General features: G+C 37.2%; 1 protein-coding gene across 1 annotated transcript; it reads left to right on the forward strand.

Moving 5' to 3' along the window:
• Positions 1-543: 543 nt before the first annotated feature.
• On the forward strand, positions 544-9734 carry LOC111866976 (syntaxin-17). The gene is made up of 5 exons (XM_023856377.2): positions 544-884; positions 1534-1729; positions 3797-4044; positions 8423-8639; positions 9276-9734. Exons 1-5 carry the CDS (start codon positions 738-740, stop codon positions 9449-9451), a joined length of 984 nt encoding a protein of 327 aa, XP_023712145.1. The 5' UTR covers positions 544-737; the 3' UTR covers positions 9452-9734.
• The last annotated feature ends 12005 nt before the right edge of the window (positions 9735-21739 follow it).

Here is a 21739-nt window from a genome sequence, read left to right on the forward strand (position 1 = left end):
TATTTGACGCAATAGACAAGGTGTCGCAGAAACCGATGTTGCTATAACCAAGTTTTACTGTGTATATATATATATAATTTAATTCGGAGTAGTAAGCATACCATTCATATACAGAAATAACACGGCGATGTAACTTAGAGACTAAACGTCAGCTCTTGATTCACTACATCAAATGAAATCCAATACCTAACAATCAACCGTGAAAGAGACCACGTTCTCTTTCCAATAAATACGTACTACTTTTTAGCCAACACCACACAACACCGAGCACACGTCACAAGGCCAACTACCGCTATCAATGTCATCAATGTCGATATATTGTGAGAGGTGTACTGTGATTGGGTCACACAAATGCGATTCGATATATTGCAATTGATGTATTGTGATTGGTTCTGTCGGCAGTGACTATCTAGTTCGGACCGTCTGCGTAGAGATGGAAGTAGATCCAGCGTTCCTCCCTTCCCCTATGATAGTTGCACCACCCACTGGTCAAGGACTATCAGTTAAACGAGAATTTACGTCATAGCAACGAGAAATTTTGAACTTTCAATTGGCATTCCTAGAATGACAAGAAAGACGAGGAAAGTGTCAACATTGGTCAGCATGGCATCGACGAAGTTAGCACCGTAGTAGCTGGTGTAAATACGTAGTATAAATCGAATGTGTCTTGAAGCTCGTAGTGTGACACTAAAAGAAAGTATATAAGCTTGTAAAGCACTGTGAGATATCGCAGAATCATGTCGGGATCTCATGAAAATATTAGTGTCATGACAGCTTGTAAACAGCCCCTGAAGAGGGTTGAAATTCCGTTAAATAAATTCAATGACGTAGCCGTGCCTCATCATGTAGATTTACTTAAGAAACATAAGACCAATATCGAAAAGGTAAAACTGTCTCTTGTATCCGGTAGTATCCTAATCCTGCTGGTCTAAAATAATTCAGCTCCAGTTTGTCTTCTGATGTAAGGTGTCAGAACTAACTTAAGAAACCATTTTAGTTTGGAGGATTTGTTATTAGTTGTAATGAAATTTATGATGTCAGTTGAGTGAATGTAATATTAACAATTAATGGAATAGTTTTGCCTCAGATGGTCATTCAGTAGCTTATTCAAGGCTTAGATTGTACAGATATATTTTCTACATGGAATCAATTTTTACACATATCAGGTCGATAAAGCTAGTCATCGTCTTGTACTTATAAAATACTTCAGTCCTCATTGAATGTGATATTTGTGTTGGGACGTTGGTGACATAATAACTGTTGTAGTTCATACAGCATTTACCAATGATATTCCATCTGGGTTATTAATAGATATCATCTACCTCGATCACTGAATAGGTTAAACGTTTTCCAAAATTTAGTTTCCTGTTATTGTCCAATGCTGATACTTATGAAAGTCCAGAATATTTTATTTCCAGGAAGTAAATTGCTGCTGATGGTAGAAAGTATTGTAATGCTATAATATATATTCTCGGTTTTATTGCTACCAATTCATGAAAGGCTACAAAGGAATGTTTCGTTTCATGTGAACAGTTTCAACGTCTGGGAGACTGGGACCGAATGCATCTTGAACAAATAAATGCTACAAGACTGATCAAACAGCTGAAGGGCCTAATTTATGAAATTGACATGCTGAGAAGCCAAGTACAAGATTCAGACCTGCAGAAGTTTGACAGTCTTACTGATCAGGCTCGCATGAATGCTCAAGATGCCATTAAGGAGTATCTAGGTAAGTGAAGCAAAGATTTTTGTCTATCAGGTGGTAACTTTTATTGAGGTTGAAGTAATTTGTATCTGGTCTAGAAATGATGTGTGTGTATATTTGTGATATAGGTGGGAATCTTTGTCTTTTATGCTGATGATGCAACATACATTGAGCATATTTAAGGAGATTCATGGAGTCATGAAACAAAAACCAAGAATGACTGTGCTGGCAAGGAGCAGCAACACTTTACCATACAAATTCAGGGAGAGGTGTTGTTTGCATGCACACCTTTGTTATTCTGCCTAAATGCAAAATACACAGCATCTACAATAATTGATCCAGCAGTACTGATTTTAAGGATCTCTGGGTCAGTCTTTTCTGTTAGGTGGATTTTTGTATACGCATTATATACAGAAAACTCCTCATTATCATGGGGAATGGGGGTTGCCAGTTACTTGAATCTGCCAGTTGCATGCAGAAAGAACTCTTGCAGAAAATCGTGTGAATTTCATTTTTGTGTTTCTGTGAGAGTCATTTATGTTGATGCGACAGATTGATGGGTGAAGATTTGAGATACAGCCAGCCTCTACTGTAACTGCACCTGTGTAAGGGATGATGGGGGGGTAGTGCATCTAGTGCATGCTGTAACCGTTTTCCTACACGTTTGGTGCCATCTCGCTTACCGTCCTTTTGGCCCCTTTGTTGCCAGTTGCAGCTGCTCCTCTAGCCGTTCCCACTCACCTATTGTTACTCCGAGTTTGCAGGTTGCTGCTGCATCCTTCTTGTCCAGTTCTTCCCTTTTTGTTGGTGTTGAGGATATTTGATGTTTGCGGGATATGGGTTACATGAATGCTGGGCACCAGTAAGCTTACTATAAAGGAAAAAGGGGGGATGAACCAGAAACTACAGGTGATAGGTTCTGCATTCGTACTAGAGCGATGAGATTCTGTCTCAGGGTGCATACAGGCCTCACGTTAGCAGGAAAGATAAGAGTGTTTATAGCTAGGCACTACCACACACTGTTTAATGGGCACTTTTTGATATTCACTTAATAAAACTTGACCTTAATCCCTTTAAATCACTCAAACTTTTGCAACCGGATCCAGAGACTGCTTTTTAGCACAACACTTAGAAGTGATTACACTTTCACTTAAACTTTGAAGCCAAATTAAGATTCACACTAATTTTTGCATCTGATTAATTCTGCTGAGTTATTCAGAGATTGTTCCAGTAACACTTTTTTTTATTTGACTTTTGAACCAAGCTGCCAGTGATGCCACTTTTTTGGCTGTACACTTGGAGAGTTGTTCAGAGACTGTCTTTAGCAGACTGGCTCTGCTTTGAAGCAAGAAATCTTCACAGCTTCAGCTCCACCTCCATGTTACTACCCTAATTTCGGCTGTTTGGAACAATTTGAATTTAGGGAGTTAACCGCAATTCTCACTGCTCCAGTCACCTAGCTTTAGTTTGGCACTTTGGACCTTAAAGTCCTAATGTCATTTTTGACAGCTGCTTGAAAAATTATACCAGTAGTGTGCATTGCTGGCCTTCCCACTTTTGACTTACGGGGTTCAGAACCTGTCAAGGGTAACTTTACCAAAGGATCCTGCCGGTCAACTTTCGAACTGAATTTCCAGGAAAACTCTGCTGGATGCTTCCAGCCTGGTCTTTGTAGCAGTGAAGCAGACCCTATTCTTGAAACCAAGAATCGGGCTAAGTCACCCTTGAATGTTCCTTATTACATCCTATGCGTAATTACTATGAAAAGAAATCTTGATTACAAATAAAGCTGATGGTGTCAGTGGTACAGCTACAATGCAACCATGTTGCTGACCCTGCATCACTGATACAGCCGCACATGTGACTTAAATTTCTTAAAAGTAGTAAGTTCGTAAAAAAATAGTTTGGTATGAATTTGATGTTGTTTTGCATTTGGGGAGGGTTAAAAGTGTTAATATCCCAAATATCAATGAGGGAAATATTCCATAACCCATACATCTTTAACGTGGGAGCACAGTGCAGTCATTATTCCTTGGTTTCTTGACATTTTACATATAGTTTAATGTGGCTAGCATCTTGTCTTTTCCCAAGATTTGAATGCTCAGAGTCACAAACCGGTTTGGATTATGTCAAGAGACAACAGCATAAGTAAGGTTGAAAATATGACAGAAGACAGAGAAGAGGAAACATTGCTGGAGCAGACATCAGAGATCCACGTCCAAATTAGCAGCTCTGAGGATCTGGCTAAGCAAGAGCAGTGTCTGAAGTCATGGGAGAATCTGCAATCAGAAGTACAGGATATACATCAACTGTTCGAAGACTTTTCACATATGGTTCAGGTGAGGTAATTTACTCACATGGATTTCATTTATTCTTTAAATTCAATAAATCCTTTTTGGCGAAGCCTAGGATGTAGAACAAGTCACAGTTAAATCAAAACATACACAAGAACAATTCATAAAATAGAACTCAGTCACATACAGAATGGTCATAAAACAAATACATAGTGACAATCAAACCACAAATAAATGGAAATCGTTCAGGTTACAATCGATTGAATTACAACCCATAAGAGTCTACACAACACAACCATAACTGATACATTTCACAAAATTTCAATATTAAGGTATACTAAAAGTTCAATTAAATATAAATATAAATAATAATAATATATAAATATAAAATATGATAATTACATATATCTTATGAGATAAAACAGCTGAAGATGACATTATAGATATTTTCGGTCCTAGTACTGTTACTTATTAATACAGGCAATCAGCTGAGCACCTCAGATCCAGTAAAATGTACACCCGTCAGGTAGGATGACAGAAGAGACAAAATTAAAACAACATAAGTTATACATTAAAAACTATACAAGAGATATCAAGATTACCGTCTCTGTCATCCTTGTATTGAAAATATTGTGACATGTTGACCCCTACCTCCCCAGCTGCACGTAGCGGTAATGTAGCGCTCGCGTAATAGGCGAGTAATCACCCTGCATCCTGGTAGCTATGCAACGTGCAACACGCGGTGACGTCACGAGCGGAGTCGAAGGTAGCCGAGTCCCCGCAACCTTGAAGCTATGCAAAGCGAATCAACAGCGGTGATGTCACCGAGGGATATCGCGGTTGCTAGGCAGCAGTCAACAACTCCGGACAGCGTGGCTAGCAACACGGACGAGACGACGATTGTCCGATCAAGGCTACATAAGGAGCAGCGAAGGCTATTCACAGTCAGTCAGTTAGTCCTGGAGCTACCTACGAGTCAGTCCTCGAGCTACCTCCGAGTTAGTTCCGAGTTAGCCAGCAACCAGTTGTATTCTGGCATTTGGAGTGTACTATTTGTGATACTGCAGATAGCAGTAATCGTAAATCTGTAATTTGGGTGATTGTAAGTGCGAATGTGAAATAAAATTCGCTACATCAAATACCTCGTGAAGTTATTTGTCCCGTTATAAGCCCAACACGCGACAATATTCATTTCTAGAATAAGAAGGATGATGATACATAAACCTCTTCAATATTGATTTGAAACATCATTGGCCAGATTTTTTATGGATTGAGGAAGATGATTGAAAATTTAATTCCTGATATATACGCTCCTTTATGAAACTATATTATATTCACTATAGGCACATGTAAGTCACTATGTAATCTAGTGTTATATTTATGAATCTCATTATTTAAGTTAAATAAACATTTATTATTAACTGTATATAATGATAAGGAATATATATACTGGGATATAATGTCATTATTTCCAATTTCACAAAAATGTCCCTACAGGAATCTCATGGTTTAGCATTCATTACATTTCTAATGATTCTCTTGCAAAATAAACACATTCTTAGCATAAGAGGAGCCACCACAGAAGATTATCCCATAACTCATAATAGAGTGTACATGAGCAAAATAAATTAGTCTCAAAGTTTCAAATGATACTATATATTTTATATTTCTAAGTGCAAAACATGGACAGGAAATTTTACTGGTGGCCGTATCTATATGATGTTTCCAAGACAACATATCGTCAATAATCAAACCAAGAAATTTAGTTTCTGATACAGTGAGGATAAATATCTGATCATAATTACTATAGGTAACGATGTTACTATGTTTCGTAGATCGAAAAAGCCAAATATTGAGTTTTACAGAAATTCAAGTTAACCTTTAAGAGCCGAGCGACGCCATTTGGCGTCATTAAAATAAAGTCAAGGGGACGAATGACGCCATATGTCGTCACGCAGTCCACGCGTGCGGCCGTCTTTTTAAAATCTAATTTTAAGTTATAAATTCTTTTTCTACTTACATGATTTTTGGTCACCATCTTTCTAAGTTGACTCTCTTCCCACCTGCGTCATCTAACGGAATGTTGGCTTCATGTTGAAATCTTGGAAACGTCCGGAAATCCAGAGTCCGACGTCACACTTCACGCACTTTGTCTGGACGGTTCTTCGTTTCCCACGCGAAAACACGACACCTCAATTGCGAAGTAGAGGAAGTTGGCCAGTGATGTGGTTTGGCCTCCTCTAATCGAGATATCTCAGATGAAACGGCAGGGGTTTGACCCCTGGGCCGTTGATGGCCAGGTGGACCCCTTCCAGCATGTTCCGCACAAGAGCGAGACGAAATTCTCTGTGTGACAACAGGATGTAACTGTTCAGATCCAGGAGATGGAAAAATAGTTTATTTGTCCATTTCCAGGTTCGACGACAGATGCTATAACTGTTTGCCACAGTTTGCCAACAGCTCCACCTGAATAATTATTCATACTCCTCTTGCCATGCTCGTGTGGTGGTCCCCAGGTTGCTGACGAAGACGATGGATCTTCGTCGAAATCCATTTCTGAATCACTTTCCTCAACGCCACTCTCAGAATTGTCTGTAAAACAATCTGATTCGGAGTCATTTATGAGTTGAAAAATGTCTGAATCTTCCAAACGAGACCACGCCATGGTGAGCTGACAATATCATTGTTCTCGCTGCGAAACTTTGAAGCTTGATGACACTGCTTGGCTGTGGTATAAAGACGATAGCCTTGAGAGTTGTGATAAACTAACCGAGCAGGGTCAGTACAAAGAACTTGTTGTGTATAAACAATCAACGTTCTTATAAACGAAGAGATACTCGCCCCTCATCTCGGCATACCTAAAGAAGGTACTACATGTATAAGCTTCGAGACATGCAAGACAAAACATGTCTGCATAACCATCCGCTATGTTGCCACATTTACATAGAGCATTCTTAGTTCCAAAAACTATATGAATTCTCGTAGACAGATGACAAATTTGGGAATTTTATACTTGGAATCAGTCTAAAAAATTTTACACATTTTATAAAGTATGTAAATTACAATATCTGATTCTATATTCTTTCTAGAAAAAAGCAGCGTCTATTTGGTTCGTTTATCACAAAAATTGTAGAAATCACAGCAATTTTAGTAAATGATCACAGTTTTTATTGCTTTAAAATGCGGGTATTTAAATCAAATCCGTCCCACTGCCATTACCGCAATTTAAAGGGCCGTCACTTAAAGGTTAAGCAGATTGGCATTAAACCAAGCATTTATATCTTTGAAGGTTTGATTAAGATTTATTTCAAAACTTGAATTATTTGAATCCACAATTATAATACTAGTGTCATCAGCATACAATACCATATTATTATTATTATTATTATTATTATTATTGTGGGTCAGTCATTAATATAAAATAGGAACAGCAGAGGCCCAAGAATCGAGCCCTGTGGAACTCCATGAAAAAGTGTCGAGGTTTTCATGGCGATTGATCAGATTGGCCATCTGGATTGTAACACCATTTTTCTTACATTTCATGTCCCATGCCTGTTTTTCTTTGGAGTGGGTTCTGGGTTCTGGCTCCCTTCCATTTTATTAGTGTTATTCTTGCATAAGTGTACAATGATAATTTGTGTAGTACCCCTGACATGTATTATTTTCTCCTTTGACCTTACAGTTATGTAGCAGATCTTTTCATTCCTATTGGCCTGAACTGGGTTTTGTCACCTGTCCTTTGGATCTAAATGACTATCTCGCAGTCTGATTATATAAACTGATCACATGCTGACACTGTTTACTTTGACACTGAGAAAGGCGGCAGCATGTTCCTTTGAAACATTTGTTTCTGCCTGCAATATTAAATGATGTCACAGCCCAGAAGACATCATCTGAATATTTAAATTAACTTTAAAATTCCTAAGTGAAAAAAAGAAACAGAATACAGTATAGAATACTTACTTACTCATGGAGCTGAGCCCTTCTGGAGAAGCTGCCAATTCTGCAGCTACTCAAGAATTTCCCAGCATTTTATGGAACCCAAAGGTTCATTACCGTGTTCACAAGAGCCCTCTGCTGGTCCCTATCCTGAGCCAGATTAATCTAATCCATACCATCCCATCCTATCTCTCTAAGATCCAGTTTAATATTGTCCACTCACCTATGCTTTGGTCTTCCCTATGGTCTCTTTCCTTCTGGCTTTCCCACCAATATCTTATATGCATTCTGCTCTCCCGTATTTGTGCTACTTGTCCTGCCCATCTCACCCTCCTTGACTTGAGTATTGTAATTATACTTGGAGAAGAGTAAAGTTATTAAGCTCCTCATTATGCAGTTTTCTCCAGCTGTCTTTACACATTATATATATAGATTTTGATTATTAAGTACATTCCTTTGCATGAATAGTGTTATCTTGCAACAGGAACAAAAGGAGAAAGTTGATGAGGTAGAATGTAACATAGAAGAAACATCAATGAATGTAAAGGAAGGTGCATCGTTCCTATCAAAGGCAGCAAAATACAGGACTACAGTGTATCCAATAGCAGGTGCTGTTCTTGGTGGGTGTTTGGGAGGCCCTGTTGGACTTCTTGCCGGTATCAAACTGGGCGGGCTGGCTGCTCTTGGCTGTGGGTTCATTGGTAAGCACTCATAATTGAATTTAACTTAGCATAATTAGGATTTTATTTGCTGGGACAACCATTTTTAATTTTCAGTGTGCTACACTGAAGACAACGGACATGGAAGAACACAAATGGAAAACATTCAGGATGGCATCCCACCTCATCGCCCTGATGCCATAAACATTATCCACAATTGACATTCTGTTTAACATTTTTTGTTTACCAATGAAATACATGGAAGTGATTATTGTTACTGGAATGAGACATCAGACATCATAACTGTGAAGTTTCCTGCTAGGAAAGTGTGCTTCATTTCTAATAAATGTGGCATTCTCTCTTCTAATACACATTATTGTCTTTTCTGGCATAATTTTACTCTTAAATACATATAAATTGTCATAAAAATAATTTTGTTGAATGCAAATTTGAAACAGAAATAAGTACTTCATATCCATAATTGAATTTTTGAAATGAAAATTGAAACTTCGTCTGAAATAAGTTTGGTTTTCTTGCCATGTCCCACCCCTACTGTATGTGAAAGTTTTAATATAGATGACAGTCTTTATTTATCCAGTGTTCAGTACCTCACTGGATATTATTTGTTGCATACAATGTGTGATGTGTTGCATTTCTTTGGTTTCTTCCTTTTTGAAGGATTTACTGGTGGGCACTTACTGAAAAAGAAGCAAGAGGCAGAACAAAGCAAGAGTGATGTTGAACTTCTTAATATTCAGCGGTCCTACAACCTGAAGGGATCTGTATCCTTGCCACATATTTGTGATACAAAAAATATTGCTGAGTGCAATCCTGAGGTACCTGACACAAAGTAAATGCCTTGAAACAAAAACTGATTTATAAAATGTGGGCTGTGCAAGTTGAAAATATTTATATAGTGAATCTTAGTACTATTTAAGTTGTTCTGACATGCTCATATGTACAGACTGAGTCAAGGATGTTACTGTGCTTTTTATTTTTTGCAATTCTTCCCTTTGTTGACATCTCTGTTTGTGTTAAATGTTGTATAAGAGTATTTTATACAGATGAAAAAAGAAGGTAAATCTATCCCTGTAACAGGGCGTGAAGGCCCTTAGGGTTGTGAGACGTCGAGGCTCCCACATTTTCTAAACAGTCGGCTCACAGATGGTGGTAAGGTTGTCAGCCATATATGCCGGCCATCCTTTACCCCCCAGGAAGATTCCTGGTTCTCATCTGTTTTAGAGGCTGAGTCAACCCCAGGGCCATAATGCGGCTGGAAGGATCAGGTAAATTGAAAAAAAGAATCCACCTTGTCGGGACTTGAACCCATGACCTTCCAGCTTGTAGCATAGTGCCTCAACCAACTACGCTACTGCATGCCCCCATTTTATACAGGTGGAGAGATTATTAATTGACAGAGGTAAGGACTGATATCAAATATATTTGGATTGTTAACTGCTCTATCATTATTTTTTCTGTGAAAAAGTTTTTCTGAATTTGAATATTTACTATGCTATTTTTACTACATTTTGAAATTCAGAATTGAACTTCATTCAAAACTTGTTAGAAACGAACCTTAAAATTTTATATTGTAGTCTCATGGGTTGTGACAGTATGTTGTAGATTGGTAGATGAATGCTACATTTTAGCATAACCCTTAAGACTAATGTGAGTCTTCGCTGTGATGAAAACCTCAAAACATACAACCGTAAAAATATTCGCACATGACACATTTGTTACTATTTCATATGATGAAACTCAGCTGGTTTCTTAAATTATAAAGCAAATACCAAAGCAATAACAAAAATTATATTTGTTTTAATTTATACTATTATACAGTAAAGTCCCTCTTATCCAGCATGGGTAGGGGATGGAGTATTCAATTTACATGGATTTGCATGATGAATGAGAAAATTCTCACAGAAAACCAATGCAGAGTCTAAGCAACACAGTTTTACTTTAGTTCATTCATGGGAATCTTCCTAGGTGACAGCAGATTGACTGGTGAAAGATTTCTAATACTTGTACTGCAACATAACTGCACATTCAACTAGTCTCAATTGTAATGGCGCCTGCATGAGGGAGTACAGCAGTGATGCTAGTGGTGGCTGGGAGAACTGGCAAGTGACAGATGAACATAAGCACATCTCGATTTTTGTAATAGCTTTAAAAAATGGTAAATTTTCTCTGAAATTCTTTCAGGTTGAATGAGAGTTCCAGGTACTTGGATACAGAACTACTGGGAATTTACTGTATTGTGTTATAGCCTCGATTTAAGGGCAAGTGTAGCAGTCATCTACAGTGACTGACATTTTGGACATTATCATCGTGTTTTATTTAAAGTGATATTTCGGAGACTGGACTCTGTTCTCAGTTAAAAAGCCTACTCAGTTGTACCTAATTCATTGAGCTAATCCCCATCTCTGGAAGTATGGAACAGATTAGGCCCAACTGAGTAGGCCTTTTACCTGGAGACAGAGACAGGGTCCAGTCTCCAAACTGTTCCTTTAATTAAAAGCAAGACTATAGGAAATGATTAGTCATTATATTAATATACTATCATCACGTGCTTTTAGATCCTATCATTTACTTATGTTTGTTTTTATTTTAGTTGTTTCCTGAATTAATAAACATCAGTGTGGTTATACCATTGTCATTTTGAAACCCTTGTGTCTGTAAACATTCTCTTAGTGCCTTTCAGTCTTTTGAATCATGGCATGAAATTGAGGTATACGGAAGCCATTGATAGCTGCATACACAGCTTTTTCAGTGATATGGAGTAATATTCGCCAATATCACTTAGACATTTTTCTATGATGAGAAGAGGACAATTGCTTTTGCGAAAAAGGATTGTGACGCATATCTCGGACTTCAGTTTTCCAGATTAAAAACTTGAAAACTGTAATCCAGTTTACAAAATAAAGTTCCCTGCTGGAATTATATTCCTGTCAACTTTAATAAATATAAAACTCCATACTTTCTGCTTGATATGGAAAGTTGTATATACTCAGAGAAATGACACTTATTCCAGTTTATCCTGTTTCATGGTAGCTGTGAACCCAGTAACCTGGGTAAGAAATTGTATAAGTAGATTGTAGCTTGCTGCCTGCATTTACCAGTTTCTTGCTTGTCTTCCTGACCATAAAGATGGAGGAAGTATGTATCTAAAAAGTGTGAGATTTTCTCTGAACTACAATGAGTTACAACCAAGGAAACAATATCCTCCATAGTCACTGCCATGAGAACTCAAATCCAGCAATGAATACCCTGTTTAGTATTGCAGATCCCTGTTGGAGAATCGGACCTGGGTATATTGCCTTGCTTTCTATGGGACTGTTAAGAGACATAAACAGAATGTCACCATGGAAGGTTGTTTTTCATTTAAAGCAGTCTGCAGACACAGTATTCCACCTACTATAGTCCGAATACTGCAGACTGCAAGTAACTGTTCAACACAAAGCTTCTGAATCATGTAGTCATGTTATCCAACATACGTCAAAACACCAATGTGTGCCAGTTACACAGAAACTTAACTTCTTTTATTTAGTTGTCAATTACATTACATAGATCAAAAGTTAGTCAAAATGACTGTAGGATGTGGATGGAGGGACTGATGATGCTTGAAGCACCCCCCTTTCTACCTTATCTTGTAGTCCCCTCCAGCCCCCTCATGTCATACATTACATTACATTGCAATGCATTGCATTCCATGGATCCAAAGTTAGTCAAAATTACTGTAGGATGTTGAATATGTCATAAATACAAAACATGTACAGGCCCAATGGAGTTCTCACACGAGAAACCAAGAATACACAGTGACTACACACAAGGCTATTTAAAGATACACAAGTTATTTTCTAGACAATAGGTATTCATCAAGAGGGTAAAATGAATGTGTATTTAAATATCATTTCAATGCTAATTTAAATCATGCCTTTTCATTCATAAGACCTTTGAGATCAGATAGCAGGTTATTAAAAATGTTCGATTCCAGCATAATATGCACTTTTCTGAAAGCTTGAGAGGTTAGTGATTGGTCTAGGGAAACAGCATTTGTGTCTTGTGTTAATACTGTGTACATCCGCATTCGTCTGAAAATGTTCTTCGTTATTTGTAATGAACTTTATTAATGAATATATATATATACAGGGTGTCCCAGGAGGAATGTGCCAAACTTCGGGAGGGTGTTCCTTATGTTAAAGTATGCCGATATAACCCAAAACACCTATGTCCAAAGTTGAACGGTTACGGAGATAATGGCCCGAGAAGTGTCAAACTTTGACCGGGGTTACACACTTGTTGATTACAAAATACATATTAAAACTGGCAGGAATATGTGGATTCTGTAATGTTAATAATGTACGTAACATCAAACCAACTTGTGAGTGACGGAAAGCCATAAAATTGAAGTACAAAATACTCGCTCGCCATGTCATAATTGTCCTTAGGTTTCCAAGCAGTATACATAACACATGACTGGCGAGCGATGACGTAACGTGCTGACTGCGCGTTCTGGTATGAGCCAACTACATAAGCACGGCTAGGGAGTATCATCGCACTCAAGGACAAACATAGATAAGGGCTCTCAGCTGAGAGGTACAGCGAGGTACAGTGCTTGGACCTGCCAGAAGACCACACTTTTCTTGGGCCATTATCTCCGTAACCGTTCAACTTTGGACATAGGTGTTTTGGGTTATATCGGCATACTTTAACATAAGGAACACCCTCCCGAAGTTTGGCACATTCCTCCTGGGACACCCTGTATATCTTCACAAAGCAAAATTAAGATCTGTAGTCTCTTAACTAGATCTACAGGAATTACGGGATTTGACACCCATCATGATTCTAACAATTTCCTTTTGCACTGTCAGATGAATTACCCCAGAAAATTATTCCATACTTCATTAAAGAGTGAAATTAAGCAAAATAGATTGATTTGAGTGTGTCAGTGTTACTAATATATAACATGAATCTAACTGCATAACATGCTGTACTTAACTTTGGAATCAACTGATCGATATGGTTTTTCCAGTTTAAATGATTATCAATTTGCAAGCCAAAGAATTTTGTGTTTACTCGCTCTTCTATATATTATATCATTATATCCTATGTCTAATGGATATTGTGGTGAGTTTTTGTTTATAAATTTTGTTATATTTTAGTGTCCTGTTGTACTGATTTTCATCCATTATATGTATACAGTGGCCATCTTGTAGTGCACTCAATTTCACCTATCACTTCACAACATAGTGCCATCCGCAGGTGTCCCAATTACGTCAATCTATTGCATTGTTTGCCCTCATATGTTTTCACAACACCATTTAAAAAGTCTGTATTTGTCAACTATGATAAATTTACACTCGCTAAAACTTGTTAAGATAATTCATCTTATTTGTCTTAATTAAAACTTGCATGTGGTTCGTTCACTACGGGGTCGCTTTTCTTATTTTCTGTGTAAACCACGTCTTGTGATGTGTGAATCATCTAAATTTTTACCAAAATTATAACACTAGTGTCATCTGCAAATATTATAGGTATTGATGATGTCCTTAGTGTAAGAGGGAGGTCATTTATATAAATTATGAAAAGCAAAGACCCCAAAATTGACCCCTGTGGAACTCCATGTTTTATTATTCCCCAGTTTGAGTATGTACTTTGGATTGAATTTGATGATTTTATTTTAATCTTTGTTTTCTGTCTGTTAGGTAGGATCTGAACCAACTTAACATTGTTCCTTGAATGCCAAAAAAAATGTAATTTAGTTAATAAAAAACAATCATGATTTAAACAGTCAGAAGCCTTTGCTAAGTCACCGAATATTCCACCAACATGCATTTTTTTATTAATAGATTTTAACGCACTGTCTGTTAACTTAACGGCTACATTTTCAATGGAAATTCCTTTCCTAAAGCCAAACTGTTCTGGGACTAGTATATTGTTACTCTGAAAATAATGGCTTAACCTACTGTGCATAACTTTCTCAGGTACTTTAGAGAAAGTAATTAGCAGTGAAATTGGCCCGTAGTTTGACATACTAGTCTTGCCCCCTTATTTATATAGTGGTCTTAATAGTGAAAAATCTTAAAGATGATCATGANTTAATAAAAAACAATCATGATTTAAACAGTCAGAAGCCTTTGCTAAGTCACCGAATATTCCACCAACATGCATTTTTTTATTAATAGATTTTAACGCACTGTCTGTTAACTTAACGGCTACATTTTCAATGGAAATTCCTTTCCTAAAGCCAAACTGTTCTGGGACTAGTATATTGTTACTCTGAAAATAATGGCTTAACCTACTGTGCATAACTTTCTCAGGTACTTTAGAGAAAGTAATTAGCAGTTAAATTGGCCCATAGTTTGACATACTAGTCTTGCCCCCTTATTTATATAGTGGTCTTAATAGTGAAAAATCTTAAAGATGATCATGAAAGATTCCTGTGAATAGTGAGTGTTTACAGATGTGAATTAATGGGCTACTGATTAGAGATGCACAGACTTTTAAAATTTTACTTGTTATTCCATCATAACCTGAAGAGTTTTTCGTTTTGAGGGAATGTATTGTACTTTTTATTTCAGTTTCAGTGGTTGGAATGGTTTTCATAGGTGGGAATTTACTAGGAAATGCCTCTCTTAAAATTGAAATGACATTATCTCCCACTTCCTGATGCAAGTTTAGATTTTCTGTAATTGTTAGAAAAAAAATATTGAAGGCATCTGCAATTTCTCCTGGGTCCTCAACTTTTTCATCATTTATAAGGAGAGATGGTATCTGCTCAGTCAGATGTGAGTTTCCTGTTTCATGTTTTATTACATTCCAGGTTGTTTTNTAGTTTGACATACTAGTCTTGCCCCCTTATTTATATAGTGGTCTTAATAGTGAAAAATCTTAAAGATGATCATGAAAGATTCCTGTGAATAGTGAGTGTTTACAGATGTGAATTAATGGGCTACTGATTAGAGATGCACAGACTTTTAAAATTTTACTTGTTATTCCATCATAACCTGAAGAGTTTTTCGTTTTGAGGGAATGTATTGTACTTTTTATTTCAGTTTCAGTGGTTGGAATGGTTTTAATAGGTGGGAATTTACTAGGAAATGCCTCTCTTAAAATTGAAATGACATTATCTCCCACTTCCTGATGCAAGTTTAGATTTTCTGTAATTGTTAGAAAAAAAGTCCTGAAGGCATCTGCAATTTCTCCTGGGTCCTCAACTTTTTCATCATTTATAAGGAGAGATGGTATCTGCTCAGTCAGATGTGAGTTTCCTGTTTCATGTTTTATTACATTCCAGGTTGTTTTTATCTGATTATTCAATGTTGCTATAAGCCTACAGTAATGCTGCCTTTTAGCCTCTTTTATAACTCTACTCAGGAATTTGCAATGCCTTATGTAGTATGCTCTCATGCAGAGATTATTACTGTTCCTGCTGTCTACATACAGACGCCTTTTATGTTTACAAGATATTTTTATTCCTTGTGTAATCCAGTGATTTTTTATTCTACTTACACTTTTATTCTGCATAGGAAAACTGGCTTCAAAGATATTCAGAAAAATATATAAAAAAAGAGTTGAACTTATAATTTGTATCCTTATTTTTGAAAACAGATACCCACGTTTCATTTTCTAATAGATGTTGAAATTGAGCAATGGTTTATGTTGACTATTTCAAAAGAGTGTAGTAATTCATCACTTTTGCTTCTCAAGCCTCTGATATTTTGGTGAAAGATATTTATTAAATTTAATGTTTCTGCATTTTGTCTGAGTTTCAAAGACTGCTGGACTGCATTTAATATATGTTAGGAATCTTGGTGCTTTTGAATTTAATCTAAAAAAGGAGACACCCTAGCATTGGTTATAACAGGAATACCGCTTATACCTGACGCATGACCACCAACAACCCTCTCAGCAATAAGCCGCTTGAGCCTCTTCTTGCCTCAAGAGCTCATGTGCAGGCCATGCACTGTGTACTCTTCCCTCGCAATTGATGATGTGTCAGTGACACCAATGTGAGACATGTCGTGACCCATCAGGACCCGATCAAGCCCATGCTCCTAACCCTCTCATTCATCCACGGCTTGTCGTGCCTCTCAAAGAGGCTGACAAATCCCACATTGGTGTTTGATGTCCTCTCTGCAATGTAGTTGAAATCATTTTCAATTGAATAGTGACAGTTTCTATCCAGGCTGTTTCCTGGCCGTCCCACTATAATAATATGATCTTGCTTGGTAAGGCCTTTACCAAGGTTCCTTATATCAACAACCTTTGCAAGAGGAACATTTGGTTTGAAAATGCTACATATGGAAAATTAATTCCCACATTTTCTTGAGGAATGGGGCCAGTTTCCCTACCATGACTAATGTATACATACACGTATACAAATGTATATGACATATTTCTCATAAAGAGTGGTAGAAGATNGTGACAGTTTCTATCCAGGCTGTTTCCTGGCCGTCCCACTATAATAATATGATCTTGCTTGGTAAGGCCTTTACCAAGGTTCCTTATATCAACAACCTTTGCAAGAGGAACATTTGGTTTGAAAATGCTACATATGGAAAATTAATTCCCACATTTTCTTGAGGAATGGGGCCAGTTTCCCTACCATGACTAATGTATACATACACGTATACAAATGTATATGACATATTTCTCCAAAAGAGTGGTAGAAGATGAAGTATTCTTTTCCCATTTTGTTCAATGTATAATGAAGAAATATGCAGTGGAGTAGTAAAACAGTAGCAAAAACAATTTAATCAAAGAGTTCTGTCATCTTGGATATAACGCCACGTAGTCTGTTGAAAGTCAGCCAATGTTTTGAAGAAACATGTCGCCATCAAGGTTCGAAGAATAAACTGAGCAGTATGTTCCTTTGAAACGTCAGTTAACTTTTGACAGGCTGCACGGCTTTATATCCCAGAAGATAGTACTTCTCATAAACATCGCTGTGAGAATGTCAAATCCTACAACTAAATAAAAAATTATTAGTGTTTGCTAATGACTGAGTTGAAAAAAAACAATGTTGAAGAACTGAACTACTAAACTTAAAAAACCGAAATTTATGGATTAGTAATAATAATAATAAATAACAAAACTGTAATGGTCATGAAATGGATAGAGTGACCATTAACAGTATTTGGAGGGCAATAAGGAGTAGAACATTTCAAAATCATGTTCTTACATTTATTCAGAAGTTTTAAAGCTTGCTGTTCTGCAATTCTGTAATACAGCAAGTGACAGAGTATCAATAGTGCTGAAATAAAATTAAAAATATTTTAATTCTGGGATTGCACTAAGAAGTTCTGGAAAAGTTCTCAATAATCGTCAGTTTTAATGAAACGAACATATTCTCATCGTGCGCAATCTTTTAATGTTTCAAATGTACGCGCGTAACAGGGCTAGCAACCTAAATATGCTAATTTCCTTTATAGTTTTAAATTTCTCTGACGTATAGGGAACCGTTTACATGTTGCATTGATAGTGGTTGCTCGGATCGCGTTTCGCTGTTTTCCTGAACGAGCATTAGTTTAAGCATCTGTGGTTTAAGCTGTGCAAAGTTCGAGCATGGCGCAAGGCGTGTCGTAAATCTTGTAGACTTTGACATTTGAAGTCGTGTGAAGTTGTGTAGGTCAGTTGATAACGGTTGATAGTAGTGGTTGGGAGTCGTATGGTCGGCAAGGAAGGCTAATACGGGTTTCTAGAGAAATGTCAGTTGAGACTCATTAAATACTCCGCACCCTTAGTTATTAAAATCGTTAATGATATAGACAGCAGCTAATATTATGCAGGTTCATTTAACTGCATGAAGATTTATTTGTACTGAGGTGTTTGTATAGAGAAACCGCAACCTTATCTTGCAGGTGACAGCTGCTGTAGATAATAGTGAACGTACGTAACATGGAACCAACTGTCCAACAAGTAGAAGATTTGAGAACAAGATTTCTTCAGAAGCTTGAAAATGAAGGTACTTCTGATCCAGGTATGACATTTACTTAAAATGCCGTCACGGTTAAGCGGCAGTATTATGCCGAATAACGTCGGCCTTGGTGTGTAATCTTGAAATAGTCTAATAATCAACAGTGTTCACTGTAAATTGAAATCTTTAAAAGGCATGGTTGGTTATTTAATGACACAGTCATTAGCAAGACTATCAGCCTATGGAATAAGTGAATATTACAAGAAATGATAAATTCAGTAACTAATTTCATGGAGTTGAGTCCTTCTTCAGAACCCTCTGCTCAGCTACTCAAGGATTTCCCAACATTTTATTGAACCAAAGGTTCATTACAGTGCTCACAAGAGCCACCACTGATGCATACCTTAGCCAGATAAATCCAATCCATTTTTTGTGAAATGCATTTTAATATTATCCTCCTGCCTATATCTAAGTCTTTCTATTGGTTTCTTTCCTTTTAGCTCTCCCACCAAAATTATGTATTTCTCTTCTATATTCTTGATACATGCCTTTTCTGTCTCACCCTTCTTGACTTTCATTCATTCATCTGTACTCTATCAAGACAACAGGTCCACAGTCTCTTCCAAAACAGTTCCTCCACTTGATGCGATCTAGAGCTTTCTCCTTCAAAAGAAAATATCCTCTTCTGTCCCCAAGGTCATCCAGCATCTTCTTACATCTTCTTCCTCGTCTTCTGGTCACTTCTGTCCGCCCCTCTATCCTTCCTACAATAACTTCTTTTAGAAGGCAGTTACCGCGTAAGATATGACCAATCCAATTAGCCTTCCGTTTTCTTATTTCGTGCTTCTTGACATAATCATTCCAATTATATTTGGTGAAGAGTACTTGTTATGAAGCTCTTCATTAAGCAGTTTGTTCAGCCTCCTGTTATTTCATCCCTCATATCTCCATATATTCTCAGTGCCCTGTTCTCAGACACACTCACTTTGTGTCAGACAAATTTGCACACCTGTATGAAACTACAGACAGCATTTTAGTTATGTATGTTTTAAGCTTCATGTTTCTAGACAGCATACAAGCAGACAAAAGTTTCTGAACTGAATGGTAGGAAGTATTACCCAAATTCCCAAATGAATTACAGTTAACAGTTGTTTAGGATGACGTACATCATCCAAGCAGTAAATATGGCCCATGAATACTAAAAGGAGCATTTATAAGGGAGTGTAGATTTATAAGATTGACCTGTCAGAGACTCCGGTTGTGTATTGTCAAGATGACTGTACAATCAGATGCTTGGACAAAAGAACACCTGATGATGGCCCTGTACGGCCGAAACAGTTTGTGAAAGTGAAAAGGAGAAGGAGAAAGTAAATAGGTTGCACTGTGGACGGATCTGTAGTTTGTGGAGAATATATTAATGCAGCATGATGCTTAAATACAATATTATAGATAACATTTACTTGAACTACTGAAGTATTTGAAGTATGTCACAACTCAATCACCTTCATTCTGCTTTCTCACAAAGCTTCATCTTCTTTGAGCCATCAGGGATACACTTGAAGATGTGCAAGAAGCTTTGATCCCCTTGGTCAGTTTTTACACATAAAATGTCTGTGTAAAATTCTTATACGATTTTAAGCCCATGTAAGTTGTGAGCATATTGTAAATAGCAGATAAGAAGGTTTAATAAAGATAACTTTGTATTTTATCATTATTCTACTTGACTGTATTTGTAATTTGCCTTAGCCTGCAATTATTTCTCAGTTCTGCAACTGAATAAGAACCACATCAAAGTTGGTGTTCATTACTGCAACAATAAGGCTTACTGCATATGTCAGAACTTTGCTGCTTTTCACTGACATACTTGTAGCCCTATTCAGCACATTCCTAAGTAGCTGTCAAAATGGAAAGGAAGTGGATAGGAAGAGGCAGTGGCAGACCTGACCTAGACCACCCCACCTTCCCATTACATCATATCATATGAGTCAGTAGAAGAGACAACATTTGAGGAAACATTGTGTGATATGGCAAGCAGAGTTGATGTCTGTGCAAGGATAACTTTGTTTTGGAATAAAGACATCTGAGACAGTTTAATCAGGAGAGACAAATAAAATGACTTCCTGACACCACCAGAGCTTATCTGCCCCCTGTGGAGTCATATAAATACATAATTTATTCACTGAGAGTACATTCTTTTAATAACTTAGGGACAATCACAAATTGTCCAACAAGAATATGAGTTTTTTAATGTGTTGGTAAAATCTGAATGAAAGATGGTGATTGAATCCTGTTGTTATAACTTCAGTGATCATTCTTTATTGTGACAAATGAAGGTTCCTCATCGTCATCATGGACTTCAGTGTTAAATCATTAAGATCTGTTCTTATGACTTCCCAAGATATTCTTGGTTGCCCCAAGACCTGTTGGCCCTTTGGTTTGTTGTGCAACACCACTTGTAAAGGGCATTCTCTTTCTATTTGTTCCATATTATTTATCCAGTTTTGTTGCTATGCTTGTGTCTCTCGTAACTATATTTGTAACTTTAAGTCTTTCTCTTATGTCTGAATTTGATTGATGAGCTAATCCAATGAAAAGGTTGCTTTTACATTTGTTTTGCAAACCTGTCAAGGCATAAAAATGATCAAAGATTCTATAATGATTCTGTATAATAAAACATCTCTTATGTTGAGTATCTTTATCGGAGATTAAAGACAGCACATCCTTTGTAACAGTGTATGTAGTCAGTTTTCATTCCCATATCCTTCTCCACACACAAATGAAGGTCACCACATACTTGAGGCAGAATGCTCATTGCCATTCATACCCTGTCGTTTTGCTCCCATCCACTCCCCAACATTGTGGTTTTGAAACATTGCTTGGCAACATTCCTGCATGTAAGAGGCATTTGAACTTTACCATTGTCTGTCCTTGTTGTGAGTCTGTATAAATTGTCCTTGGCATGGTGTGGTATAAATGTCATTATTGAAATTGCTAACAAACATCTCCACTCCATCATGTGTTTTCTTCATGTCATTGTGCTTAATAAACTAAGCACAGGGTAAACTTTACTTTTACCTAACCTCTGATCTTTGTTCATACATGTTTGTTCACTGACAGGAGACTTGACTTGCTTACAAGATAGAAAGTAAAAGTAAAAAAAAGTAAAGCTATCCCTGTAACAGGCCATGAAGGCCCATAGGGTTGGACGTTGAGGGTCCCATAT

The sequence above is a fragment of the Cryptotermes secundus genome, unplaced genomic scaffold, assembly GCF_002891405.2.
Source record: "Cryptotermes secundus unplaced genomic scaffold, Csec_1.0 scaffold42, whole genome shotgun sequence".
NCBI lineage: Eukaryota > Metazoa > Arthropoda > Insecta > Blattodea > Kalotermitidae > Cryptotermes > Cryptotermes secundus.

What these genes read in the sequence shown, in the direction of transcription:
- LOC111866976 (XM_023856377.2), top strand. Translation starts at nt 738, where the DNA reads ATGTCGGGATCTCATGAAAATATTAGTGTCATGACAGCTTGTAAACAG. An exon ending in ATAAGACCAATATCGAAAAG is followed by an intron (nt 885 to 1,533) that starts GTAAAACTGTCT and finishes TCATGTGAACAG; the next exon opens with TTTCAACGTCTGGGAGACTG. An exon ending in TGCCATTAAGGAGTATCTAG is followed by an intron (nt 1,730 to 3,796) that starts GTAAGTGAAGCA and finishes TCTTTTCCCAAG; the next exon opens with ATTTGAATGCTCAGAGTCAC.